Source organism: Chlorocebus sabaeus, chromosome 19, assembly GCF_047675955.1.
Source record: "Chlorocebus sabaeus isolate Y175 chromosome 19, mChlSab1.0.hap1, whole genome shotgun sequence".
Lineage (NCBI taxonomy): Eukaryota > Metazoa > Chordata > Mammalia > Primates > Cercopithecidae > Chlorocebus > Chlorocebus sabaeus.
Window position 1 is genome coordinate 32578653 of NC_132922.1, and position 26944 is coordinate 32605596.

General features: G+C 58.5%; 1 protein-coding gene across 2 annotated transcripts; it reads left to right on the plus strand.

The window, feature by feature from the left end:
- The first annotated feature begins 1732 nt into the window (after window positions 1-1732).
- On the plus strand, window positions 1733-26319 carry PRODH (proline dehydrogenase 1). 2 transcript variants are annotated; one of them, XM_073007038.1, is made up of 14 exons: window positions 1733-2011; window positions 6766-6974; window positions 12835-12869; window positions 13373-13522; window positions 15561-15625; window positions 15807-15923; window positions 16307-16386; window positions 17376-17457; window positions 19299-19391; window positions 19513-19659; window positions 20606-20781; window positions 22149-22247; window positions 25727-25815; window positions 25891-26319. In XM_073007038.1, the coding sequence occupies exons 1-14, from the start codon at window positions 1739-1741 to the stop codon at window positions 26076-26078; spliced, it is 1803 nt and encodes a 600-aa protein (XP_072863139.1). In that variant the 5' UTR covers window positions 1733-1738; the 3' UTR covers window positions 26079-26319. The 2 variants fall into 2 exon arrangements, with proteins under 2 accessions (XP_072863139.1, XP_072863140.1); XM_073007039.1 differs by lacking the exons at window positions 1733-2011; window positions 25727-25815 and adding an exon at window positions 2034-2426.
- Window positions 26320-26944: the final 625 nt, after the last annotated feature.

Below are 26944 nucleotides of genomic sequence, written 5' to 3' on the forward strand. Positions count from 1 at the left end.
CAGTTGTTTCACTGATTGTCATACGCAACCAGTGACTTTCAGGCCAGCCTTGTTCCCACAGGCGCCCTCACAGGTGGGCTCTCCCATGGGCCTGGGCACCCGGTGCTAGGCCTGCCCTGCTATGGTCTGGACATGAGTGGCAAGCTCCGTGATCCTGCACCCCTTGCCTCTCCCGCTGCCCTCTCTGCAGCCCTGCCCCTGGCAGCCCCTGCCCACCTTCGCCTCTGTGCAGGGCCACAGGCTTCCTTGAAGCAAATGCTACAACTTTGCTTTGTAAAAAAAATATAACAGCTTTATTGAGATATAATTTATTGTACTATTCATGTATTACCTTTTGCACTATACCATGGAATGTTTCCCATTTCAATGGCACAGTTGAATGGTTTTTCAGTGAATACACAAGGATGAGCAAACGTCACCACTCTCTAGTCCCAGAGTATTTCCAGACCCCAAAGAAACTCCGCAGGCCTTGACAGCCCCTCCCACTCCTCCAGTCCCCTACCTCCAGGCCCTCACCAGGCTACACTATGGGCTTGTCTTCGTGTGACTTCTGTCTGTATGGGTTTGTCTACTCTGAACTCTTCATATAAACCGAACCATACAACTTGTGGCCATTTGTGTCTGGAATCTCTCTGTCTTTAAAAAAAACAAAATTCGCTGGGCGCGGTGGCTCACGCTTGTAATCCCAGCACTTTGGGAGGCTGAGGCGGGCGGATCATGAGGTCAGGAGTTCGAGACCATCCTGGCTAACAAAGTGAAAACCTGTCTCTACTAAAAGCATAAAAAATTAGCCAGGCATGGTGGCGGGTGCCTGTAGTCCCAGCTACTGGGGAGGCTGAGACAGGAGAATGGCGTGAATCCGGGAGGCGGAGGTTGCAGTGAGCCGAGCTCTCGCCCCTGAAGTCCAGCCTGGGCAACAGAGCAAGACTCTGTCTCAAAACAAAACAAAACAAAAATCACTTTTATTTTTGAGATAGGGTTTCCTTCCATTGCCCAGGCTGGAGTGCAGTGGCATGATCATAGCTCACTGTAGCTTCGACCTCCTGGGCTCAAGCAATCCCCTCACTTCAGCCTCCTGAGTAGCTGGGATTACAGACACACACCACCATGCCTGATTAATTTGGTCTTTTTTTGTAGAGATGAGGTCTTATTATGTTGCCCAGACTGGTCTGGCCCTCCTGGGCTCAAGTGATCCTCCTGCTTTGGCCTCCCAAAGTGCTGGGATTATAGGCGTGAGCCACCACACTCGGCTATTTTTATTTTTTAGTTGACACATAATAATTGTACGTATTTGTAGGGTATGAAGTGATGTTTCTATACATGCAATGTATAGTGATCAGATGAGGGTAATTAGCATAGCTGTCATCTGAAACATTGATCATTTCTTTGCATTACGAACACTCAATAATCTTCTAGCTATATGAAAATACATGATTTTTCTTTTGTTTTGTTTTGAGACAGGGTCTCACTCTGTTGTTGTCTTCATGGAGAGCAGGAGCAGAGGCCTTGGGAAGCCAGTGGGCCTTGGCCTCAGCACTGCCGGTAGAGGGTCCCCACCATATAAATGAAGTGCCAGCGTGCTTGTGAAGTCTAAGCCTTTGGCATTTGTCAGGAATATCGGGCGAGGCCTCCGGGACCAGGCGGGGCGGGGCGGGGCGAGGCGAGGAAGGGCGGGACGGGGCGGGGCGGGACCAACAGCGCATACTTAAGCGGCCCGGGCCAGTACCGGCCTCCCGCCATGGCTCTGAGGCGCGTCCTACCCGCGCTGCGCCCCTACATTCCCCGCTTCGCCCCACTGTCCACGGCGCCGGCCGTCCGCGAGCAGCCCGCCGCGGGCCCAGGAGCCCTGCCGGGACGTGGGTCGGCCAAGGCAGTGCGCCCACCGGTGCCCGCCGTGGACTTCGGCAACGCGCAGGAGGCGTACCGCAGCCGGCGAACCTGGGAGCTGGCGCGCAGCCTGCTGGTGCTGCGCTTGTGCGCCTGGCCCGCGCTGCTGGCGCGCCACGAGCAGGTGCGCGGGGTGCAGGCGGGGGCGCGGGGCTTCTGCCGGTCCCGGGAGCCTTTACGGAGCTTCCTGGCGTGAAAGGGGTGCCTCCCAAGCATCTCCTGGAGCGAGGGAAGCCAGGAAGGGAGGCGTTTCCTGCAGTGCCTTTCGAACCTCGTAAATTTTCCTACTTGTCGATGTCTACCAACTAAAAACAATGATCGTTTTAATATTTACGATATATATACCACTTGTGGGAATACAGAGTTATCACTTGGAATTAAAAATGGAGTATTCTTCATGTTGCCACAAGAGAAGCCTGGTGTAGGACTCCAGAGTTAAATCCACGGGACCCAGCCGCTTCCCAGACAGGGCCACTCTGAGCACACTGTTGGGGAAAAATGAGAAGCTCCTCAAACGCCCAGCTTTGAACTCACCCATGGTAACTTTAAAAAGTGTGAGGACTTTTGGTGGGGGTGGGGGTGGGGGCGGGGGCAACAAGCAGAACACTGTTGTAGCCGCATCGGCCTAGGGGTATTAGAGATGAGGATTATCTCCAGGTGACCCTGGGAAGAGTTTGCAAGTTTCGTTCCCTTTGTTGGCGCCGGGGTTCTGGTGGTGTTGATTTCTCAGGTGAGACTGTGTCGGGGGCTGCAACCCTGGCCTCACCGGGAGGCGGGGGAAGGCGGGGAGTGGTGTGAGATGAGAAGCACTGAGCCACACTTGAGCTTAGGTGAGGCCTCGGCGAATGCGAGGTGAGGGCAGAAGTCCACGAAATCAGAGTCAGATGCTGTTGGCCCGAATCCCATGGGGAGCGCCACGGTCAGCCGAGGACCAGTGGTGGCGGGAGTGTGGAGGATGGTGGAGGAAGAAGGAGCTGAATTGGACAGACGGTGGCCTCTGAGAGGCCATTTCTGTGCTTGTGTGCATAAAGATGCCTTAAGGTCAAGCCGTGGCCGTGGAGAACAGGAAGGTGAGAAGGGACATCCCAGGTAGAGGAACTGGCAGGGGGAGGGACGGTGATGTGGAGGCTTTGGGGAGTGCCCACATCTAAGGGGCATCCAGAAAGAGCAGCCAGTGCTGGTGGTGCTGCAGTAGGAGGAGGAGGCAGCAGGGCAGGAATGCCAGGGGAGGGAGTGGCGAGTTACAGGTCCCTGCCCAGGGCAAGGACGGGCATCCTAGGTGGCAGCTGGGGCCAGCTGTGCAGAAGCTGTGCCCACCTTGTGGCCGAGATGGAGAGAGGGCTAGGAAGGCACCAGGTCAGGTTTCTCTAGGCACAGCCCTAAGCTTTCTTGTCTAGACTAGTTGTTGCACAGAGAAGCCAGAAGAGCTGGGTGTGGGGTTTGGTGCCCAGTCCGCTGAGGGGAATGCCAGGTGCTGTTCCGTGACTGTGGGAGGAACGTGTCGGCTCCGCCGTCCCTTGGGTGCCTTCTTAAGGCAAATGCCAGGGCTCAGGGATGGTGCTGTGGGTACCTGGAAGAGGCAGGGCATCCAGAGGCGACCTCTCCCAGGCTCCCCTAGGGTCCTGCCTGTGCTCTGGGAAGCCCCTCGGTGGGGTCTGTGCTGTTATCTTGTTAGTGGTCTCGTGGGTGTTGGCAGCCTCAGCACTGGAAGAAGGCAGAGGCCAGGTCCTGGGCCTGTGAGCTGCTCACTAGAACCTGGTCCTGTGGGTAGGCCAGAGCAGGGGGGCCTGCCCTCACCCTCTGGGCTGTGGCTGTGGGGAGATTCCTTCTGCTGAGCCAGCACAGGTCTGTGAGGCACCGGGGCAGTGGGGCCATCACACCTGCCACAGGAGTGTCAGGTTGCAGGAATTGGTCTTTGAGCTGCTGCCTTGGATGTGGACAGCGTTGGGGCCCGCCCTTGCCTGAAAGCAGGGCTTTTTGAGGAGGGTTTAGGAAAGTCCCGGGATTTCCATAACAACAGCACTGAGGTTAGGTGTGCGCCCACACAGAAGGGACAGGACCCATGGTGACGGTGGTTCCCTAAGGGGGGGAGGGGAGAGAACTGGCTCTACCAGTGTTGCTCTGCACACATCTGATCGAGTCTTTCACAGAGGGTACAAGTGTATGTGTTACTGGTGCAGGTTTCTAAATCCTCGAAGACCCTCCTCACCTGAAGATGTGGGGCTGCCCTCGTCTCAGGTAGTGCCATGCGGGGGCATCAGTGACACCAGGATGGTGTTACAGTGGTTGCTTTGCTCTGCTCATACCAGCCCTAGGCTGGGCATGGTGGCTCATGCCTATAATTCCAGCACTTCAGGAGGTCAAGGCAGGAGGACCACTTAAGGCCAGGAGTTCAAGACCAGCCTGAGCAACATTGTGAAACCCTGTCTCTACAAAATATTTTTAAAAGTTAGCAGGGGCCGGGCGCGGTGGCTCACACCTGTAATCCCAACACTTTGGGAGGCCGAGACGGGTGGATCACCTGAAGTTAGGAGTTCAAGACCAGCCTGGTCAACATGGAGAAACCCCAATCTCTACTAAAAAATATAAAAATTAGCCGGGCGTGGTGGTGGGCACCTGTAATCTCTGCTACTTGGGAGGCTGAGGGGGGAGAATCGCTTGAACCTGGGAGGTGGAGGTTGCAGTGAGCCGAGACTTTGCTACTGCACTCCAGCCTGGGCAACAGAGCAAAACTCTGCCTCAAAAAAAAAAAAAAAAGAAAAAGTTAGTTGAGCTGGTGGTGCATGCCTTTAGTCCCAACTACTCTGGAGACTGAGACAGGAGTGTCACTTGAGCCCAGGAGTGAGACCCTGCCTCTAAAAATAAATAAATAAATAAACAAACAAACAAATAAACTTGCTGGCCCTGCCTGTGTGCTTCTGTAGCCCTGTGCAGGGAGCTTTCAGCCTCAGCCCGGACCCAGTCCCTCAGCCCCCGATCTTTTGAAGAAGCATCCCTGGAACCAGTGCAGCCTGGCTCCCGCCTCTTCATTTAGTGCTGGCTGTGCAGAGGCGAGCGGTTAGGTAGAGAGAGACTGCGTGGCCCTGTGAGGCAATTGTGCCAGCCCCTGCAGCAGACAGCTGCCCACCCTCCCTCCTGTTGGGTTTCTGATGGTGCTCTCAGAGCGGATGTGGATGAGCCTAGTGATGGTTTTCAGGTCCCCAGTTCTGCCCCGCCTGCCACTTGGGTGCTCTTTGATATATTTCAGACCCATCCTGTTCTCCCAGCTATCCCTGGGTGCTGCCGGCAGGAATGAGGCCTGGCTCCCGGCTCAGGCTCAGTGGGAGACGGAGAACATGTCAGCACGTTCATTTTCCAGTTTCTAATCCTCTTTATGAACAAAATGCAGTAAAGTCAGATTCTGTGTGGAGGCTGCAGGAAGGCAGGGGTGAGTGCCTGGGAAACCCTGGTCCTTGGGGCTGCCCCATGGCGTGCCCAGGAGTGATGGTCAGGAGGCATCTCCATGGGGCACCAATGTTCAGAGTAAGGCTGTGGGGCCATGTCTGCCTGTGGGCAGGTGTGTGGGTGCTCAGGGCTGGCTTGGGTATAAGTGTTTGACTCGCTAATGCTTTTGCTTAGACTAGAAGTTGTTCCTGAAACTATGGTTTCAAGAGATGCTCCCCACAAAAAAGGAGTTCTAGTTTCCATCGAGTTTTAGAAATCCCAGGCTCTTCCTGTGTCGGTGCTGAGACGGCAGGGGTGGCAGACACGGGGCAGAGGTGTGCTTCTGAGTATCACACTCGGCCTTCCTCTCCCAGTAGCCTCTTGTTGTCCCTGTCTTTTCTGCCCTGGCTGTCTCCCGTGCTGGAGCTCCCCCAGTTCTCCATGCCATCTCCTTGCCTTGGCAAGCCCCACTCCTGGGTCTAGGTTAGTAAACACCCCTGCCCACCCTGCAGGCACTGCCCCAACCCCTGTTCTGAGTGACAGGCAGAGTCCCTCCTTCCCCTTTGGGGTTCGTTTACCACCAGGATGTGAGATCCTGGTCAGTTTCCTTTGGTTGTTTCCAGTGTGTAAAAGGTGCTTGGTGCGTGGGAGCTTGGGACATGTGAATGAGCGATGTGGTGAAATATGATTGGAGGAGACAGCCAAGCAGTTCCCGGGCAGCATCCATCAGAGTGGCTGGTGAGCCCCAGATGACCCTGCAGAGCCTATGGGTCATGGGGAGGGAGTCATCTCACAGGCCTCTGTGGACTGTCACCTAGCTCATTGTCCTTGTCGCCAGGGCATGCTTCCCTCCAGCTGGACACAGACTCAGCCTGAGTTTCACACGTTTGTTATTTAGCATCCATTCAGGGGCCGGCCTCGTGCCAGTCACACTGTTTTAGGGACTTGGGATAAGAGGAAACAAAACATTGAAAAATCTGGGCAGTCAAGTACTAGAAAGTCAAGTTAGATCCTCCTCTTCCCCCGCAGAACTGCCAAGATGTGGATACAGAGGATGGTCTCACAATGCCCGCTGCTGTCCCCACAGAGGCCGGCCATTCTCCTTTTTCTCCACCAAGCAGTGGTCAGGCACCCACTGTGTGCCACTGGAGTGATCATGGGTGGGGCCCTGAAGGGGCAGAGTCCCGGTGGGAACAGTGTGCCCAGGCCAAGCAGGCGGGACCTCCTGTGGTCTCTTTGTTCTGGATGGGAACTGGAGTGATGGACAGAGTGGAGAAGCAAGCGGCTTTGGCTGGTCTTCACCGTGAAATCGACCCTGGAAGCCCAATCACCAAGAGACCATATCAGGGACCCACGGCTGGGGTTAAGTGTTGTGGTCAGGGATGAGCAGCGGGGCCCTGCTTGGGGAAGGGGAGTTCGAGCAGCCCAGGACAGCGGCTTCCCTTTGCCTTTCAGCTGCTGTATGTTGCCAGGAAACTTCTAGGGCAGAGGCTATTCAACAAGCTCATGAAGATGACCTTCTATGGGCATTTTGTAGCCGGCGAGGACCAGGAGTCCATCCAGCCCCTGCTTCGGCACAACAGGGCCTTCGGTGTCGGTGCCATTCTGGACTACGGGGTGGAGGAGGACCTGAGCCCCGAGGAGGCAGAGCACAAGGAGATGGAGTAAGGCCTGCCCGGTGTCTGCGGGCATTCTGATCATGACCTGGGAGCACCCAGTGGGAGCAGGTGGGACGTGTCCAGCTGCTGGGCTTCAGCCTCAGCTGGGTGGAGGCAAAGCCTAGGAGAGCTTGGTCAGCCCAACTACCGACGACCCTCCTGGGTTCTGCCTGGAGTTCTTGCATTTTTGCTTCACGTAGATGACCGCCTCTCAGCTTTCGTGGGAGGCCTGGTGTGCGTGAGGCCTGAGGAAGCCGAGCACAGAATGGCCCTTGGCCCTATCTAGCCCACCACCTGGAGGGGCACAGGCACCAGCATATGGACCAAGCACTCTTCAAAGAGTGGTTGGTCTTGCCTGGATCTCCCATGAGCCAGGGACTGCTCCAGGAAGTGGAGAGAAACATGGTCTTGTTCTGTCCTGATGCCCAGGAGGGCGGGTCCCGGTGGTACCAACTGCCCTCTACACTCACTGCCCAGGGAAGGGGCTCTGTGTTGGGTTAGTGACCTCCAGGCCGGCCGGCCACTCTGCTCCTGGCTTCAATTCCCTTCTCCACTGACACAGGGGGAGGGGCCAGGTCTAGAAGTTTCCACACCTGCAGGGCAGGCTGAGGCCAGGCAAGGGTCAGGCAGTGGGACCTGCCTGTAGGTCAGGAATCCCTGCAGAAGAGACGCTGTAGCAGAGCCTCCTCCATCGGGTCAGGAAATGTTTGTGTAAAGAGCCAGGTGGCATAGACTCTCAGTCTTGGGCCAGACCCTCCCTGCCACAGCGGCTTCACTCTGCCTCAGTAGAGCCATAGTAATTACAATTTCATGTAATTTTCTTGTGTCACAAAATACTATTCTTGTTTTGATTTCTTTCAGTCATTTTTTTAAAAGTAGGGTCTTGCTGTGTTGCCCAGGCTGGAGTGCAGTGGTGCCATGGTTCACTGCGGCCTCAACCTTCCGGGCTCAAGTGATCCTCCCATCTGAGCTCCCTAAGTAGCTGGGACCATAGGCATGCACCACCATATCTGGCTAATTAAAAAAATTTTTTTGTAAAGATGAATCTCCCTATGTCTCCTTATGTATTTGGGTCCCCTGCACCCAGACAGCAGCTGAGCCTGACCCACATGAGGCTTGGGACAATCCCTCTGTGGACCTTGTCAGGTCTTGTTTGGTATGCCCCTCCCTGGTGGCTGGCCTGAGAAGGGGAGGGAAAGGCAGTCACATGAGGCCTCCAGCCCTGGGAACGGAATGTCTGTGCTTTGCCTTAGCATGCCGGCTGCCAGTTGCCCGGAGAGAGAAGCCCAGCCCCTGCCTTGCGATTGGCTGTTTTGAAGGTGGGGTGCTCCAGCCCCAGCACCCCACTGTGTTCCTAGCAGGCCCTGTGGGCCTCACAGCTGCCCGAGCCCTTGGCTGCAACCTTTGCTGAGCTGCCTGCTGAATAACCAATGGCCTGTGTGTTCTCAGAAGGAGTCTGGGTGGGGACTTGGTTTCACAATGGGGTTTTCTTCTCAGGCACCTCTGGTATGAAAAGACTCCTTTCCCAGGGTGGTCCTGCCTGGCTTCCTCCCTGCCCTGCAGGCTGTGTGTCTGGAGGTGTGCTGGCCTGCACTCTGCCAGGGAGCTGGGCACCCGTGCCCTTAGGAGCCTGAGTCCCTTGCCCTGCAAGGGCTGCACCTCTCTTGCTGCTGGTGGCTGCTGTCTGCAGGGGCCCTGCTCCAGCTCTAGGAAGTGAACAGGGTTCCTTCCTGTCCTCTGTGCCTTCAGAGGGGCTGGGGATAGGGCTGGGTCTGCAAACACTGGTCTGATGTCCACACGGCAGCATGGCCTGCCTGGCCGGGAATGACTAGTTATGCAGACCCTAGTGCAGGGAACTGCTGAAAGATCTGTATTCCTAACCTACCTTCCTGTCACAAGGGCCATGGGCTCTACTCTGGGGAGAGACGCTGAGGCCACCGCCCCACATGAAGGCCATGGCGGGTGGTACTGGCCTAACCGTGAGAGGCCCAGGGAGGATGGAGGCGTCTGAGTGCATGGCAAAGCGAGTCCCAGCAGTGCTCTGGAGCACAAAGGAGGAGGTGGGATTCTGGAGGTGCAGGACAGCAGCGCCCACACAGAGGAGGGGTGGGACCATGCTTCCCAGAGGCCAGGGCCCCACCTGATCCCAGGAGAGAAGTCCCAGGGATACCCTAAGCAGGCTGAGGTCTTAGGGATGGGGAAGGGGTCAAGCATCTTCCTGACGATTGGGCTGTGAGGGGACACCTAGCGGGTGGATGGGGGCATCGGTTGGGCTGTGCAGGCCCAGGGCTGGCTGGAGGCGGGGTCTGGGCCTTGGTCTCCAGGCCGGGGCAGCTCACTTGGGATATGTGTGCAGTGTGTGTCCTGAGTGAGGGGCTGAGGAGGCAGGGACTGGGGGAGCTGGGGAAGGGGGTACAGGTAGGAAGGGGCTTGCCAGGCTTTCCTCCAGGGGAGAGTTGGGCAAGGGCAGGGCGTGGACCCCCATGCTCTGCTTGTTTCAAACAGGCATCACGTCCCCAGGAACAAATACCCAGAGCTGAGCTCGGTAGAGGCTGAAGGGGTAGTCAGGGTCTTCCTGCTGTCTCGGAAGACCCCCTGGGGACTCGTGCTTGTCCTCCTCTGCCCCATGTCCCCTTGTTGCTCTTCCCTTCTCTGTATCCCGGGCCGTGCCCATGTGTGTGATCATGTGCCCTTCCATAGACTATGCCCTGGGCATGATGAGGGGTGGGGCTGGGGGAGCACAAGGCGGGTCCCAGCTTTAAGCAGTCATTGGGATGTGGTCCCCACCCTGATCAGGGCCTCACATCCACCAGTTCACCCTTCCTCCTCTAACACCCCACGGTTGCCAGTGCCACGTGCCCCCCTCTTCCCTGTGGTGCCTTGAGCGTCCCAGGTGGGGAAAGCCAGATTTCCCATGTGGCACCGGCAGTTCTGAATCAGCTGCTCTGAGGGTGTGTTCTTCCTCCCCTCCAGTGGAAACAGGACCCTGACCTGCCTGGGAACCACCATTTGTGTCTCCTTGTGACTAACCCATGATGCCTGTTGGAGAGTGTGGCCCTGTCCTTGCCACGTAGCTGTCCACTCTGAGACCTGGTTGCCCCTCTGGCCACTGCACATGCTATGTGGTCATCTTGGCCACTGTGCTTGGCTGTGTCAGCCTGGTCTGTGCTCTGGAGGTTCACGGAGGGAAACAGGGGCAGCCTCTGGTGTTCTGCCTCTGAGCGTGTCAGAGCAGGAGAGGGAGCGGCCCTGGCTTCCCCAGCCTCTCCTGCCGGGCTCACCTCGGAGGATGAACACAACAGCTGTGGGAATGCTTAGCCGGAACTCGTCTGCCCGGGGACCTGTCAGATAACGATCCTGTTTCATGAAGGCAGGCTGCCTCACAGGCAGACACCTGTCTGGTTAAGGCTCGTGTTATCCCAACTGTGGGCTGTGTGGTTTCAAGATGGGATCTTCTCATCAGGGTCATGGAGGCCCCTGAGGCCCCATCCTCACTGTCTGCTGTTCCTTGCCATGAGGGTTTCTACCCTGGGCGGGGCTCTGGCTGCCGCCCCAGCCTTGGCAGAGTGAGTCCCCCTTGGAGATGGCTTTTGCCTGGTTGTACCCGAACCTCGGTGTGAAAGTCCTGGGACAGGCCGGGCGCGGTGGCTCAAGCCTGTAATCCCAGCACTTTGGGAGGCTGAGACGGGCGGATCACGAGGTCAGGAGATCGAGACCATCCTGGCTAACACTGTGAAACCCTGTCTCGCCGGGTGCGGTGGCTCAAGCCTGTAATCCCAGCACTTTGGGAGGCCGAGACGGGCGGATCACGAGGTCAGGAGATCGAGACCATCCTGGCGAACACGGTGAAACCCCGTCTCTACTAAAAAATACAAAAAACTAGCCGGGTGAGGCGGCGGGCGCCTGTAGTCCCAGCTACTCGGGAGGCTGAGGCAGGAGAATGGTGGGAACCCGGGAGGCGGAGCTTGCAGTGAGCTGAGATCCGGCCACTGCACTCCAGCCTGGGCGACAGAGCGAGACTCCGTCTCAAAAAAAAAAAAGAAAAAAGAAACCCTGTCTCTACTAAAAAAAAAAAAATACAAAAAAACTAGCTGGGTGAGGTGGCAGGCGCCTGTAGTCCCAGTTACTCGGGAGGCTGAGGCAGGAGAATGGCCTAAACCCGGGAGGCGGAGCTTGCAGTGAGCCGAGATCCGGCCACTGCACTCCAGCCTGGGCGACACAGCGAGACTCCGTCTCAAAAAAAAAAAAAAAAAAGAAAAAAAAAGAAAGTCCTGGGACTGACCTCACGACTGGTCTTGAGGTTCCCAAGCCAGGGACCCGGGAGCTCCCTGTTGAAGGCAGGGGGTCACGTGCTGCCTGCCTGTTCCCTAGTCACAAGATGACATTCCACCTTCTTCTGTCACATCTGTCAGCACAAGGCGGCCAGCGCATGTCTGCCGGCTCCCACCTCTAGGCTGCAGCCTTAGAGGACCTGGAGGCACATGAGGAGTCCCTGGCCCATGTGGGGCAGCCCAGGAGCGGGTGGGAGGGAAGGCCTCCTGGTGGGGGCTCCTGGCCCAGGGTTTGCTCCTTGAGCAGGTGGAAGGTGGAAGCAGGCAGCTGAGGCCCCTTGATGTAGAGGCCTGTGGGATGCGGCTCACTGACCACTGCTCTGCCTTTACCCTTCCCGGCACCCAAGGGGCACCCTGTCCTTTCCTGTGAGTGTGGACAGAGCTGCCCCCGAGGGTCCGAGCACCTCTGGGGAGCTTCAGGAAGGCTCTGGATGCTGTTGGTCATGCAGCCAACCTCTCCCCGTGGTCACTGACTTAATCAGGCTTTGAATATAAAGTCAGATGACCACAGAGCTGCTCCCGGGGCCAGGGAGAGACCATCGTCACTCTGTCACAGTAGACTTCACAGCCACAGCAACTCTTGCTAGCCCTAATGACACAGCACCGAAACCACGTGCCAGGAAGCAGACTGTGGTGTAAGGAGGAGGAAGAGGAGGGTGTTCACAGTGGCTCTGGCAGGGGTGCAGGGCTGGTGGGGGAGGGGAGCCACGTACCCTAGGGGACGGAGGGGCCAGTGGGAATGGGGGTGCGGGCCAGACGGGGATGGAGAGGCACCTGCAGGAAGGACAGGGGCTTGGCTGGGCAGAGTGTGGCCAGCCTAGCGGGGGACAGCCAGCATCCTGGCCTCACTGGTCTTGAGGTTCCCATGCCAGGGGCCCGGGATTTTGGGTATTACTGGGAAATGATGGGAACCTGGAGCGGGGTGGCATTAAACAAGATGAGATGGTAAGATCTGCTTTCACTTTAAAGGAACATTTCTGGTTGTTGCTTGGAAAAGAAGTGTCAGGGGCAAGAATGCTACAGGAGAGCCGGCCTGGAGGACAGGGCGGGACTGCGGGCTGGCTGTGTGGGGGCAGGAGCCTGCACTTGCATCAGGGGTGCCTGGGAGACCCCGGCTCTGGGACAGAGGCCTGAGTAAGGGGGCCTCGTTGGGGATTTAGGGATCTCTGTGTGCTGGTGCCTTCCCGCCTCCAGTTCCTCTCAGCCCTTACTTGGAACCAGGTCACTACCTTTATTCAAGAACTTGCTGCAAGGCCTGGGCTGTTCTGAGAACTCAGGCATATCGTTCTGATTTCTCCACCCACAAGGAGCCCTGGGCTTCCTGAGCCCTTGGGACACAACAGCCCCATAAAGTGCTGCCCCTCCCAGGCCCAGGTGTTCTCCCCAGGCTGGGGCAGGGCTGGGGCTGCACCTTGGAATCTACCCTCCACCGGGGTTGTGGTGGGGCCCTCTGTGCAGCCTCAGTGGGAACTTGCCTGTCACCTGAGGCTCAGGTGGTGTGACAATGACCTTTGCCTTCCCCCTCCTTCCCACAGGTCCTGCACCTCAGCTGCGGAGAGGGATGGCAGCGGTGAGTGACAGGCCGCCGCACGTGAACAGACGCCCTCCCCACTCCACGCACCCCCTGGTTTCTAGGAGAGTCTAGGCTGGAGCACAAGTGGGCCTTGGGGTGATGTCAGAGTCCGGGATCCTCCCTATGTCCAGGGCCCTTCCTGTGTCCGGGGCACCTGCTCTGTCGCTCTGGGCTCTGACATACTCGCAAGCGTCTGGGGAAAGAGATTCCTTGCTGCTTTTTGATGGCCTCCTGGTGGACCCAGACTTTTGTTGAGGAGGCTCTGCTGTCCTGGCCTCATGAGGAGGTTTAGCCAGGGGGATGCTGCACTCCAGGTGGAAGAGCTGCAGTGCAGACAGGGTTTGGGGATGGGAACCATGGGGCAGCACAGTGCCCGGGCCAGGCTGGCATGGCCACTACGCTTGGAGCCCTCCTGAGGGCAGGGGTCCTGGGGCCTTGGCGTGTGGGCGCTGGGAGTGGGTGTTTGGAGCTGTGCTCAGGCCGTGCGTTCACCATTCCAGGGACAAATAAGCGAGATAAGCAATACCAGGCTCACCGGGCCTTCGGGGACCGCAGGAGTGGCGTCATCAGTGCCCGCACCTACTTCTATGCCAACGAGGCCAAGTGCGACAGCCACATGGAGACATTCTTGCGCTGCATCGAAGCCTCAGGTGGGGCCCTCTCTTTGCTAGCTATACCCCCGCCATGTCCCAGCCTGAGTGGACCCCCGGGCTCATGGAGGTGCTGGTGGGTGAACGCCAAGCTGGGGCAGGAGCCAGAGGGCTGGGTTCTGGTCACACTTGGGTGCCTCACTGTTCGGCCCCTTCCTGAGGGGTCCCACTGCCTCCCAGAAGGCATCTCCTGCCCCACCCCAGCCCCCTGTTCCCTGATCCCACCTCATGCTCCCCACCCTTCTCCCTGGCTCAGGGCCAGGACCAGGAGCTGCAGGAAGTTGGTCCATGTCAGCTGCCGAGCCACCCTTAGCCCAGGATGGAGGTTCCGTTCAGGGAGCTGGTGCCGCATCTTCTGCCTGGGAATCCCTCCCTGACACAGCCTCTGGGGGCCAGAGATGGGGGAAGCAGGTGCTTCCAGGGCTAGAGAAGCCGGAGGTCACCAAAGCCCAGTGTCCTTCAGTGTTAGAAACACCTGACCCTGCACAGCCCCATGCTGGCCCCAGCAGCCCTCCGTCAGGGGCAGCAGCTCCCAGGCCTGTTTATGTTTTTGTTTGTTTGTTTCAAATGAGACTGGGTCTTGCTCTGTTGCCCACGCTGGAGTGCAGTGGTGTGATCATAGCTCACTGCAGCCTAGACCTCCTGGGCTCAAGCCATCCTCCCACCTCAGCCTCTTGAGTAAATGGGTCTACAGGTGCACGCCGCCACACCGGGCCAAGTTTTTGTTTTTGTTATTATTTGTGTAAAGAGGAGGTCTTACACCCAGGCACGGTGGCTCACGCCTGTAATCCCAGTACTTTGGGAGGCCAAGGTGGGTGGATTGCCCGAGGTCAGGAGTTAAAGACCAGCCTGGGCAACATGGTGAAACCCTGTCTCTACTAAAATACAAAACATTAGCCAGGAATGGCAGCAGGTGCCTGTAATCCCAGCTACTTGGGAGGCTGAGACAGGAGAATCACTTGAATCCAGGAAGCAGAGGTTGCAGTGAGCCGAGATTGGGCCACTGCACTCCAGCCTGGGCGACAGAGTGACTCCATCTCAAAAAAAAAAAAAAAAAAAGAGATCTCACTATGTTGCCCTGGCTAGCCTGGAACTCCTCCTGGGCTCAAGTGATCCCCCCACCTTGGCCTCCCAAAGTGCTGGGATGACAGGCGCACACTACCACACCCAGCTAATTTTCATATTTTTTCATATTTTGAGACCAGCCATGTTGCCCAGGCTAGTCTCAAACTCCTGGGCTCAAGTGAACCTTCCACTTGGGCCTCCCAAAGTGCTGGGATTACAGGTGCATACCACTGCACCTGGCCCTTCCGAGCAGTGCTTGGAAGCCGCCTCCTGACTGGGGCTGGGGTTCAGAGTGGCCAACTGAATGCTGGGCCATCAGGGTGAGGGGCGTCTTCTCACCCATTGCCTGTTCTCCCGGGGCAGATGGAAGGGGAAGGCCCTGCATTGGGGTGACATTAAACAAGATGAGATGGTAAGATCTGCTTTCACTTTAAAGGAACATTTCTGGTTGCTTGGAAAGAAGTGTCAGGGGCAAGAATGCTGCAGGAGGGTCGGCCTGGAGGACCGGGTGGGACTGCGGGCTGGCTCTGTGGGGGCAGGAACATCAGAGGTGCCTGGGAGACCCTGGCTCTGGGGCAGAGGTGTGAGCAAGGGGGCCTCGCTGGGGTGTCTCTGTCTTAGCCATGCTCGGTGTTTCTGGATCCTGTGACCCACGGGTGAGCAGCCTGTGGTGCTGGTGGCACAGGGGAGGAAACCGAGGCAGAGAGCCTGTGGGGGCTGCTTGGCAGGGGACAGGCAGCTCCTGTGCCCACTGCTGTCCCGCACCTTCATGGCAAACAGAAACCCCGCCACGGAGCCCCCTTCCATCTCTACAGGACCTCTAGAGAGCCATGTGTGGGGACTTCATGGGTGGGGTGGGGTGGGGTCAGGAGCCTGCTGTAGGCTGGTGAGGTCCCAGCCCTCCCTGTCCCACCCTGCACTGCCTCCGTGCACCTCTCAGGGCCGTCACGGCTTTTCCTGTGGCTTCTGACAGGTAGAGTCAGCGATGACGGCTTCATAGCCATTAAGCTCACGGCACTGGGGAGACCCCAGTTTCTGGTAAGTGCTAGAACCTTCCACCTGCAGAGTCTGGTGCTGTGCGAGTCCTCAGGGCAGCTGTGGGCATCCACTGAAAGCACAGGTGCCTGTGCCTTAGAGGCCTGAGCTGGCCACAGGGGCTGCGTGGGGGACTGGGGCGGGCAGGGGCATGTGCAGATGGCATTCAGGCCTGTGTTTGCAGCTGCAGTTCTCAGAGGTGCTGACCAAGTGGAGACGCTTCTTTCACCAAATGGCTGCGGAGCAAGGGCAGGCGGGCCTGGCTGCCATGGACACCAAGCTGGAGGTGGCCGCGCTGCAGGTGGGGCAGCCCTCCCCTCCCCCACTCCCGGGGCTTGTGCAGGGGTGGGCACCGTGGGGGCGCACAGGGGGCATGGTGGGCAGTGGTCTGAGGTGGTTTGGGGACCTCATCCAGGGCATGTGGCTCACTCTGCAGCTGCTGGGGTTGGCCTTGTGGGGAGGAGGAGGTCGGAGGGACGCTGAACAGAGCGGGGAGATGCTGGCATGGGCGAGCATCAGCAGCGCGGTGGGAGTAGACTTGTCCATCCAGTAGAAACAAACCAGAAATGGATCCCGTTCTCGCTAATGATGTAATAAAGCCAGAAACAGCACCAGAGGCCAATGGGTGGGGGAAGGATAAAATGTGAACGAATGGGGCTGATCCAGGCCTTCTCACTTTTCAAGGAAAGTGTTGCAAAGATGGGCATCGCATCCAGGGCTGAGATTGAGGACTGGTTCACGGCGGAGACCCTGGGAGTGTCTGGGTGAGAACAGCTCCCAGGCTGAGAGGACACGAGCATCAGCCATGGTTCCAGCCAAGCCCCAGCGGCGTCTCCCAGTCCTGGCTGCCCTGCCTGAGAGGGTGGGCCTTGGGATGACAGTGCTGAAGGAGCTGCTTTTCACACAGCAGGACTTGATGACCTCAGGTCCCTGAGGCCCCCATAGAGGGCTCTTTATAGAATTATCTGGGTCCAGAGCAAAGGTGGCACTCTCAGGTCCCCTGGAGCCCACGCTGGCAGGTGAAGGATCAGAGCCCCACGCCCCATCCTTGGGGTCAGGGGCTGGGACCGAGGTCACCAGGAGCCCCCAGTTGAAGTGGGGAGGTGACTGGGGTGGTGCAGTAGTGAGCCGTCCCCTCACATACTGGCAGCCTTGCCCACTGTGTCCTGCCTGGCCCCTGGAGCTGTGTCCACCTCCTGCCTGGCTGCCTATGCTCGGCCCCTCCACAAGCCCAAAACAGCCCTAGGGTACTCAGTGTTTTCAGAGCCGCCTAGATACAGGACTGTTTGTGTTTTGGTTTTAAATTACTTTAATTAATTAATTTTTTATGGAGACCAGGTCTCACCATGTTGCCCAGGCTGGTTTCAAACTCCTGGGCTCAAGTGACCTGCCCACCGTAGCCTCCCAAAGTGCTGGGATTACAAGTTTGAGCCACTGCACGCCACAGGTTTTAAATTTTTAAACAGAGAACAGTATTTACATTTTCTCTGTCTTTTTTTTTTTTTCCCCCCCGAGACAGAGTCTCACTCTGTCGCCCAGGCTGGAGTGCAGTGGCGCGATCTGTGCTCACTGTAAGCTCTGCCTCCTGGGTTCACGCCATTCTCCTGACTCAGCCTTCTCTGTCTTTTAAAACTGCACACTGAGGTGGGTTTTGTGGTGGTTGGTGAACGGACAGGTTTGGGCCTGGATCCCCCACCCGACCCCAGCACCCACAGGTGGGGTCGCCCCTCTGCTGATGCGCCTCCTCCCTCAGCACCGTGGACCTGCTGGACTGGGGCAGCCTCATCGACAGCAGGACCAAGCTCTCCAAGCACCTGGTGGTCCCCAACACACAGGTAACACCTCCGCTCCTCGGTGAGGCCCCGCTCAGCAGGGCGCTGGGCTGAGAAGGGAGTTCAGCCTGCCATGCGTGTCTCTTGTTGCCCACCCTGGGAACTTAACATGACCAAGATCACTGCACACTATGGCCCCACAGACCCCCTATGGTCCAGGGGGAAGGAAACAAACCCACACATGTCCACAGAGTGCTTGGTGGGAAAGAGACCCACGCAGAGCCTTAAGACACCACAAGGAGAGGGGTTCTGGGGGCCTTCCCCAAGTCATCTGTCTTTTGCATCAGGTCACCCCAAACTTCAGAGGCCTGAAATGCAGCAGTCGGCCGGGCGCGGTGGCTCAAGCCTGTAATCCCAGTACTTTGGGAGGCCGAGACGGGCGGATCACGAGGTCAGGAGATCGAGACCATCCTGGCTAACCCCGTGAAACCCCGTCTCTACTAAAAAAATACAAAAAAAAAAACTAGCCGGGCGTGGTGGCGGGCGCCTGCAGTCCCAGCTACTCAGGAGGCTGAGGCAGGAGAATGGTGTAAACCTGGGAGGCGGAGCTTGCAGTGAGCTGAGATCCGGCCGCTGCACTCCAGCCTGGGTGACAGAATGAGACTCCGTCTCAAAAAAAAAAAAAAAATGCAGCAGTCACTCTGCTTCTCCCTCATGGTTCTGGGGTTGATGGGGCTCAGCCGGGCAGTCCTCCCTTGGGGTCTCCTGGGTAGCTGTGCTCACAGAGTGGTGGGCTGGGACCTGGTGGAGGCGCCCACTCGCATGTCTGGAAGTTGGTGCTGGCTGTGGCTTGGGCTTTTTCCCAACACGGCAGCTGGGCTCTAAGGGCCAGTGTCCCCTGAGACGTGAGAGCCAGGCAGAAGCTGGGTGACCTTTTCCTGCCTCGCCTCAAAAGTCACACGGTGTCTTTTCTGCCGAGTTCTGTGTGTTAGAAGCATGTCACCAGGCCAGCCTGTGTACAGCGGGGAGAGGAATGAGACTCATCTGCCTGTGGGAGGGGGGCCCAGGACCTGGCAGAATGCTTGAAACCACAGCCTAAGCTGGGATTCGAAGAAAGAACAGAAGCACCTTCAGAAAACATGCTGCAGAGGCAGCTTTTCCGTGACACATCCAGCCCCAGTCCACTGAGGGCCCAGCCTCAAACTTAGAGACCTCGACCCAGAGCCTCGGGGCGCAGTGTGTACAGAGCGGCTGCACACCAAGGCCACCTGCTGGAGACTTTAGCATGGTGTAGCAAGGGCTAGAGCGGTACTGTGTGTGCTCAGTGAGGCAAGGCTGCTGGGGCAGCAAAGGGGTGAGCGGGAGGCCCTGCAGGATGGGTCCCCATGGCCTCTGAGCACCAGCTCCTTGAAGGCCTCATCCTGGAGGTTGCCCTGGTCCCCAACCATGTGTCAGCATGTGCTGCATGACCGCCCTGTCAGCCTGTAGCCAGGGGTTCCTCCTCCTGGGTCCTCTCCCTGCTCCAGGCGGAGCCCTTCTGTTTGACGATTGGGTGGTCAGTGTTCACTTCCTCAGTGTCACATGGGAGCTGCAGGGGGCCCTCCCACAACAGTGGGGCCTCTGTGGGAACTGGGGAGGCTGTTACAGTACACACGTTGGGGTGCAGGCCTGGACTGAGCCTGGGGCCCACTGACATGGCCAATGAGCTCCCTCATAGTGCCACCAGGCCCCACGTAGGGCAGTGCACTGGCTGCGTGTTGCTGTGTCCAGGTGGCCCTCCCGGCCCTGCATGGGCGGGTCAGAGGGTTCCCGTGGGCTGGGAATACTGAGAAAGGTTTAGCCTGGGCCTCAGGGTGGCACTTTCCAGCACTCGCTTGTGGCCTGACCGTGTGCTGCACCCCCAGACAGGACAGCTGGAGCCCCTGCTGTCCCGGTTCACTGAGGAGGAGGAGCTACAGATGACGAGGATGCTACAGCGGATGGATGTCCTGGCCAAGGTGAGCTGCCCTGCTCAGGCAGAAGGCTGGGGCCTTGGGGACCTGGGACTGGTGCAGAAGAGGGCACCTGCCTCACCTGAGCAACAGTTGCTCCCACTGCCCCTCCCTCTGCACCTCTCAGAAAGCCACAGAGGTGGGCGTGCGGCTGATGGTGGACGCCGAGCAGACCTACTTCCAGCCGGCCATCAGCCGCCTGACGCTGGAGATGCAGCGCAAGTTCAATGTGGAGAAGCCGCTCATCTTCAACACGTACCAGTGCTACCTCAAGGCAAGCTCCCCGCTCAGCCCCTCCCTGCCTGCCTTGGGGCTTGGAGACCCCACAGGAGGGGCTCCTCTCATCTGAGCTCCCTGGCATTTGCCTGGATCTACACTCAGCACCCACCAGGGAGCTCACGGGATGGAGGAGGGAGTGGGCCGTGCCCCCAAGGGATTGCTGGGGTCTTCTGCAGCACAGCTCACCCAGGGCGGGCCCCAGGGTCCAGAAAAGAGCCCCTTAGGTGGTGGCCACAGCCAGGCCTGCAGAGGAGGCCGAGGCCGGGTGACTGCCTCAGAGTAGGAAGAAGGGCCCGCTGCCCGCAGCCTCTCCTGTGGTTCTCGGAACCCGCCGAGTGTCTAACGAGCAGGAGGAAGACAGCGATCTCTATGAGGGTCCACTAGATGTGCCCGACACCCCAAACGTGGAAGGTGCCACACGACCATTTCCTCCTGCGTGTTTCAGTTCAATGCCCCTAAGAACCGGATGAAAGTTTGGGCCCTCTCCGGAAACACTCACCCAGGATGTCACATGTATTCAGGGAGCCCACCCCAGCCTGTGGGCCCCAAACTGCTCAGGGATGTTAACAGGTTCAGAGCTCTCAGGGGTGAGCCATGTGCCCGGAGGACACAGGGTGGCATGGGGAGGGGTCCAGGCAGGAGCCTGAAGTAGGCACCCGTCCCCCAGTCAGCCTGGGAGTCTAGGGCATATGATGGCTGCTGGTGCCTGGGCTGCCCCCACAGAGCTGTCCACGGGCCACACAGGAGGCTGCAGATGTCCCCATTGCCATTGCTCCTTGGGGACAGATCCTCACCCACACCTGCTCCAGGTGCCCTGAGCTGCACCTCCCCAGGCAGCTGCTGCCCAGCCCTGGTGACTGCACCTGGGCCCAGGAAGGCCCCATCCTGCTGTCACTTGGGCTTGCCCAGGCTCCCTGCGACTTTTGGCCCTGGCCCCACAGGATGCCTATGACAATGTGACCCTGGGCGTGGAGCTGGCTCGCCGTGAGTGCTGGTGTTTTGGGGCCAAGCTGGTGCGGGGCGCATACCTGGCCCAGGAGCGAGCCCGTGCGGCAGAGATCGGCTATGAGGACCCCATCAACCCCACGTACGAGGCCACCAATGCCATGTACCACAGGTGCGCAGCTCTCCCGCGCCTCCATCTTCCCAGGGCAGGGCGTCAAGAAACTGAGCCTGAGGGAGAGGCTTGGAGACTGACCCTGTCCCACCCTGCTGGGGCCAGAAGACACCAGCAGGAGTGGCAGCCTCATATGTCCCCAGGTCAGAACTGGTATTTCCTCTGCTTTTGTGTCATGTGTTGCTTTTTCAAAAACATTAAGGTTATTCTTTTACAAATATAGAAAAGCCCATTGAACAAAGCAAAATAGGCCACAGTTCCCTGAGCCGGCTCCTGCAGACACTTAGATCCAGAGATGTGCATGAGCACCTGGCCCTCCCCACCCCGCAGGCTCAGCCTGTTTGCTTTTCAGTTCACACAGTGGGATCGCCCATCAGCTGTTCTGCACCTGCTTTTACTGCTCTAGTTTCCTGGTGATCTTTTCATGTAGCACAGGCTGGCCAGCCATGGGCTTTTCCTCTTAGAGGCGTGTGTGCTGCAAATTCAGAGACCCCAGGTGTCTCCTGGTTGGCTGCAGCTCCCCTCCTGCCGCCGCCGTGCCCCTCGTGCCGCAGCGCACACATCTCCGCCATTGTTGTTTGCGTTGTAGTGTGTTCTCTGCCCAATGTGCTTTTCATTTCGCGTTCCATCTGGGTCCCCTTGTGTGGGCTTGCAGAGTGGCGCTGTTACCAGCCAGCATGGGGTGCCCGGGGCTGTGTGTCTGGTATCTTTGATCTTACTGGGTTCAGTCTGCTTATTGTAACAGGGACTCGCTGGACACACCGTCACCCTCTGTGGTACACATGGGCCATCAGGGGTTTTGTGTCTGAGGACGCAGCCGTCCTAGGTTCCGGGAAATGGAATTGCTGGTCAGAGAGAATGTGCGCATGGTCAAGGCTGCTGTGTCCTCGCTGCAGGAGGGCGGTACTGCTCGGGCTTCCTGGTGCACCGGTTTGCCCACCCCCACTGTGCCCTACAGGGACCTGCTTCCCTCTTATTTCCTTGCAGGGCCGGGGGGCATTGTAGGATCCCTCCCCAGAAGCAAAGCTGTGTCTGTCATGAGGCTCACGGCCATGTTTGGGCTGGTCCCCAGCGTCACGGCACGTTCGATGCAGGGACGCTGCACCCCAGCTGGTTCTGTGTGAATTGTCTGGTCCCAGACATCGCTCACTTCTTCTTGGTTGCTGGTCTTTCTTTTTCATGAGGTGCTGGGAGGGGCAGATGCTGCTCCTGTTCCTCCTGATCCTGTGGGATCCTGTGGACACCCTTGGAAAGAGCCAGCTCACTGGATGGCCCTGGGCCTGCCCTCGGCCTCCTCTCTGTGCGCTGGTAATGAGAGGCGCAGGCGACCACAGGCTGGAACTGGGCTCACATGGCACTCTCCACAGGTGCCTGGACTACGTGCTGGAGGAGCTGAAGCACAACGCCAAGGCCAAGGTGATGGTGGCCTCCCACAATGAGGACACAGTGCGCTTCACACTTCGCAGGTAGGTGCGCCCCACCCTGCACCGTCACCCCACCCGAGCCGTTGGCTCCTCTGGTTGGGGAGAGGTGGCAGCAGTGCAGAGCTCAGGGTGGGCAGAGCAACCTGCTGGGTGCAGGCGGGCAGTTGTGGGGAAAGGTTGGTGAAAGGAGCTGGAGGGCAGCTTCAGTGCCCTGCAGTCCCGGTCTGCCGGCGTTCTGGACGTCGGACTGTGACAGCACCAAGGTTCTTTGCAGTTACGTTGGTTTTTTAAATTAACATCTTTTTTTGAAATAGAATCTCGCTCTGTCACCTCGGCTGGAGTGCAGTGGCGTGGTCTCGGCTCACTGCAACCTCCGCCTCCCAAGTTCAAGCAATTCCTTATGCCTCAGCCTCCCAAGTGGCTGGGATTACAAGTGTGCACCACCATGCCTGGCTAATTTTTTCTATTTTTAGCAGAGACAGGGTTTCACTATGTTGGTCTCAAACTCCTGGCCTCAAGTGATTCTCCCTTCTTGGCCTCCCAAAGTGCTGGGATTACAAGTGTCAGCCACTGTACCCAGACTTTAAAAAATTAACATCTGACTTATTAAACTTCCAAAGTAAAAACCTAAGTTTCATTAGGGGATTCGGAAGGCTCCTGAAAGGTACAGATGCAGTGCTGGAGCCCAGTCCCTCAGGAGGCCTCCACAGCGCCGCCTCATTTATAAGCAGTTCCCTTAACATTTGAACTACATCTGGAATGTAACGGTCTGTTTTCCATTTAAACATGTGTCCCATGGAGCACAACTTTGGTAGAATTCTAACAAGTCAAATGCAGCAGTTAGGTGAAGTCAGTTCTTGGATATTCCAGTACTGTCACCCCGGTCTTATCTCATGCCTTAGCCCAAGCCATGCACACAATGGGGTCCTAGGTCCCCCGCCCCTCCCAGATTCTGCTTTCCCAGGGATGGGACCCCTAGAACCCTCGGGGGCCTGGGCAGTGGCCTCGCTGGCTCTCACCTTCCTAGGAGCTGAGCAGGGGCTCCACTCCACAGCAGGGCAGGGTGTTCCAGATCCAGGGCTTGTGGCACGAGGGGGCTCCCCAAGGAGCTGTGAAGCCACAGGGCCAGGCTTGGGGCCAGGGCTGCAGCCAACAGGACACATCCTGGTGCTGCTCGGGGAGCTGACTCACGGCTCTGAAATCATTCAGTTATGTCCACATTCGGCCTTTGTTCACGATGCTGCTGCTTTTTCATGGCCTGAAATCGCAGCACACCCGCTTTTGTGCCCTGACCCTCTGCTAATTGTCACAGATGTGTCGGTGATGGGACAGACTCACTTTCTCCACACGCACAGGCTTGGCGGCCAGCAGGAGCTGGCACTCGGGAGCTGGTGGGTCCTCTCAGCTTGTAATCAGGACTCCCGGCCTCTGGGTGGACTCTCAATGCTGGTGGGCTCACAGCCTGACTAGACACATCACCATCCAACTCCAAAAGGACAGCCTGCCCTCAGCAGGGCTTCCTCTCTCCAGCTTCCCCCCGGCACCTGTGTGTCCCCACTGTCTTGCTGTGGCAGTGGCTTCCCCACTGGACAGAGCTTCCCCCTCCCCTGAGTGGCAGCCGGGCTCTCTCCTCATGGCCCCAAGGGCCCTGTGCCAGGTTCCCCCAATGCCATGCTCACAACCCCGCCTGAGGCTGGACCCCTGCAGGCTTCAGCTCTGTGCCCCTGCTGTGGGTGGCTGGGGAGCTCTGGGGAGCTGGGGTCCCCTCCCCTGAGTAAGTGCTTCTAGACTATGGCAGCTGCTGTGTCCTATGCCGGGCCCAGACTGCCACACCACCCACCCTCAAACAACCCGAGTTGGCTTTGGCCGAGGAACCAACCAGCCCCAAACTTAGAGGCTGAAGCAGTGGCATGTTCTGTAGGCCTGGGCGGGCTGGCTCAGCTGGTGCTTCTGCTGCTGGCCGTGCCTGTGTCCCTCCTGCGTCTGTGATCTGGGGCCGGTGGGGCCTAATGAGTTCATTCATGGCTGGGGCAGTAAAGGAGGCTGTACCCAGGTCCAGTGTCTCACATGCCAGCCCAGGCTTGGGCATGTGGTGGGCTCAGGCTTCCAGAAGGCCTGTAGAGGGCAAGCCTCTGCTTGTGTCACCTTTGGTACCTCCCTGTTGGCCAAAGTGCCTCATGAGGCCAAGCCCAGATGCCAGGCAGAGTGAGCTGCTGCCCTGCGCTGGGAGAAGCTGCAGTCACATGGCAGAGGCCGTGCACACCACAGGGGAGGGGGCAGCCAGCAGTGGCAGCCCGGCTCTCGGGTTCTTGTCCTGGGGTTGAGGGAGACATTCGATGGAGACCAGGGCGATGTGGCAGAGATGGGTGCCTGCTTTAGACTGGGTGGTCCCGACACTGGAGCCCAGCCCAGGGATGGAGGGAAAGGGCCTCTGGCTGATGGGTACTCTGGGAGCCAGGGCTGGGGCGGGTGGAGAACAGGGGAGGGGAGGGAGTGGGAAGCACAGCACAGGCCCCGCCAGTCACCCAGGTGATGTGTGAGGAGCAGGCAGAACTCGGCCCAGGGTGGGGGCCCCAGTGCTGTGCAGACCGGCTAAGTCAGGATACCTGGATATAGGAAGCTGGAGATGAAATGTGAGAACTGTCACTGCATGGATATTTCAAACCCTGAGAATCTTTGTAAGACCCTGTCAGGGGTGGTGTGAAGACAGGACAGAGTTGAGGGCCCCACCCCAATATCTGAGCAGTGCTAAGATATATAATACAAGCCACATCTGTAAAAGTCTTTAGTAGCCACATTAAAAAAGAAAATGAATTTCAAGAATATATTTTAATGAACCCAAAATATACAAAATATTACTTCAAATCGTATTCCAGCTGCTTTTAGAAAAGCAACGCGGCATTGAGTATTATGTTTCTACAAAGTCTCCTAAATCCCATGTGTATGTGACACGTGCAGCATATCTCGGTTCAGAGCAGCCGCCTTCCGAGGACTCGGGGGCTGGTGGCAGCTGTGTGGGACAGAGCAGCTGTGGGGATAGGGCAGAGGAGCAGCCCACAGAGGGCGACGGCAGGGCCGGAGACCAGTCATACCACAGAACCCTGGAGGGGCTTGAGGAAGGGATGGCAGGAGAGCGGAGGAGCTTCCCTGCCCTGTGGGGCAGGCTGCTGGGTGGGTCAGGGCCCCAGGAAGGGCCGCACCTCCAGGAAGGGAGGTAGAGGAGAGGTGGCAGAGGGGAGGGTGGGGCAAGCAGGAGGAGGACCTTGTTGGCTAAGGGCTGAGGCCTCCCCAGGGAGAAGAGTAGGGCAGCCCAGCAGAGTCCTGCTGGAAAGAGGCCTCACTGGGGCAGGGCCGGGCAGAGCCCATACCCCAGCCCCACCTTGCAGGGGATGAAGTCTGGAGAGTGTCGATGGGGGATCTGGGGTAGTAGGACGGGCTCAGAGCTGGGACAGGAGCCCTGTACCCCTGCACCGGGACAGTGTCCTGGAGCTGGCCCTCAGCTCCTGGCTCCACTTGCATAGGATGGAGGAGCTGTGCCTGCATCCCGCTGACCACCAGGTATACTTTGGACAGCTGCTAGGCATGTGTGACCAGATCAGCTTCCCGCTGGGTGAGTGGGGCCCTCCCTGGTGTGATGGGGTGCGGTGCTGGGCCTGGACCTCATGGTGTATCTGCCCCCTTGCAGGCCAGGCCGGCTACCCCGTGTACAAGTACGTGCCCTACGGCCCTGTGATGGAGGTGCTGCCCTACTTGTCCCGCCGCGCCCTGGAGAACAGCAGCCTCATGAAGGGCGCCCGTCGGGAGCGGCAGCTGCTGTGGCTGGAGCTCTTGCGGCGGCTCCGAACTGGCAACCTCTTCGGTCGCCCTGCCTAGCACCCGCCAGCCCACCCTCGGCCTCCAGGCCCCCCCGCCCCCACCCCAGGCTGTCACCACAGTTGTAACCAACCCCATCCTCACATAGACTCACCTTTTTTCACTCCACACTTGCAGAGCTGCTGGAGGTGGGGTCAGGTGCCTCCCAGCCCTGCCCAGGGTCTGGGCACTCAGGTGTGGGCCGAACCTGCTACCTGCCTGGGATAGCTGCAGGGAACGGTTGGGAACTCTCCCCGGATGTGTGGGCCCAAGGCCCCCACCTCTGTGACCCCCATGTCCTTGGGCCTAGAGGATTGTCCGCCTTCTGCCAGGGCCAGCCCACACACCCGAGCCCCTCGGGGAGCAGAGGCCGGGCTGGGGAGGCCCTGCCTGGTCAATAAACCACTGTTCTGCAGCTGACAGCCCTTGCCCTCACACTGGGTCAGCTCTGGGCAGCAAAGAGGGAGTGGCTCAGACAGGGTCAGAGAAGTCGCACCCCAGACTCTGGCTTCCAGCATCATCTGCTCCTGGAGGCCAGGCCCTGTGCAGACCTGGACACCCCCAACCCTGACTCCACAAGGACCCAGCAGGGCCCATGGGCCCAGGCCAGCACGGAGGGGACTCATGCAGATGCAGAGGCCAAGTTCTCTACGTGGGCCTGGCATGCCTTCCCCCGGGGCTCCTCCTCAGGCCATTCCTGCTGCCCTGAGTCCTCTACCCCAGTGACCTGCATCAGGCGCCTCCTAGTGGTTCCCACAGGACACTGACCAGGCTGCGGCAGGCGCACACTGCACCCCGGGCCTTCTCCCACGCTCTCCAGCCCCAGCCCCACAAAGCAGGCTGGGTGTGGTCCGCATGCCCTGGGGCTTGGATGGGGGCCCCGTGCA

What these genes read in the sequence shown, in the direction of transcription:
- PRODH (XM_073007038.1), top strand. Translation starts at nt 1,739, where the DNA reads ATGGCTCTGAGGCGCGTCCTACCCGCGCTGCGCCCCTACATTCCCCGC. An exon ending in GCAGAGCACAAGGAGATGGA is followed by an intron (nt 6,975 to 12,834) that starts GTAAGGCCTGCC and finishes TCCTTCCCACAG; the next exon opens with GTCCTGCACCTCAGCTGCGG. An exon ending in ACCAATGCCATGTACCACAG is followed by an intron (nt 20,782 to 22,148) that starts GTGCGCAGCTCT and finishes CACTCTCCACAG; the next exon opens with GTGCCTGGACTACGTGCTGG.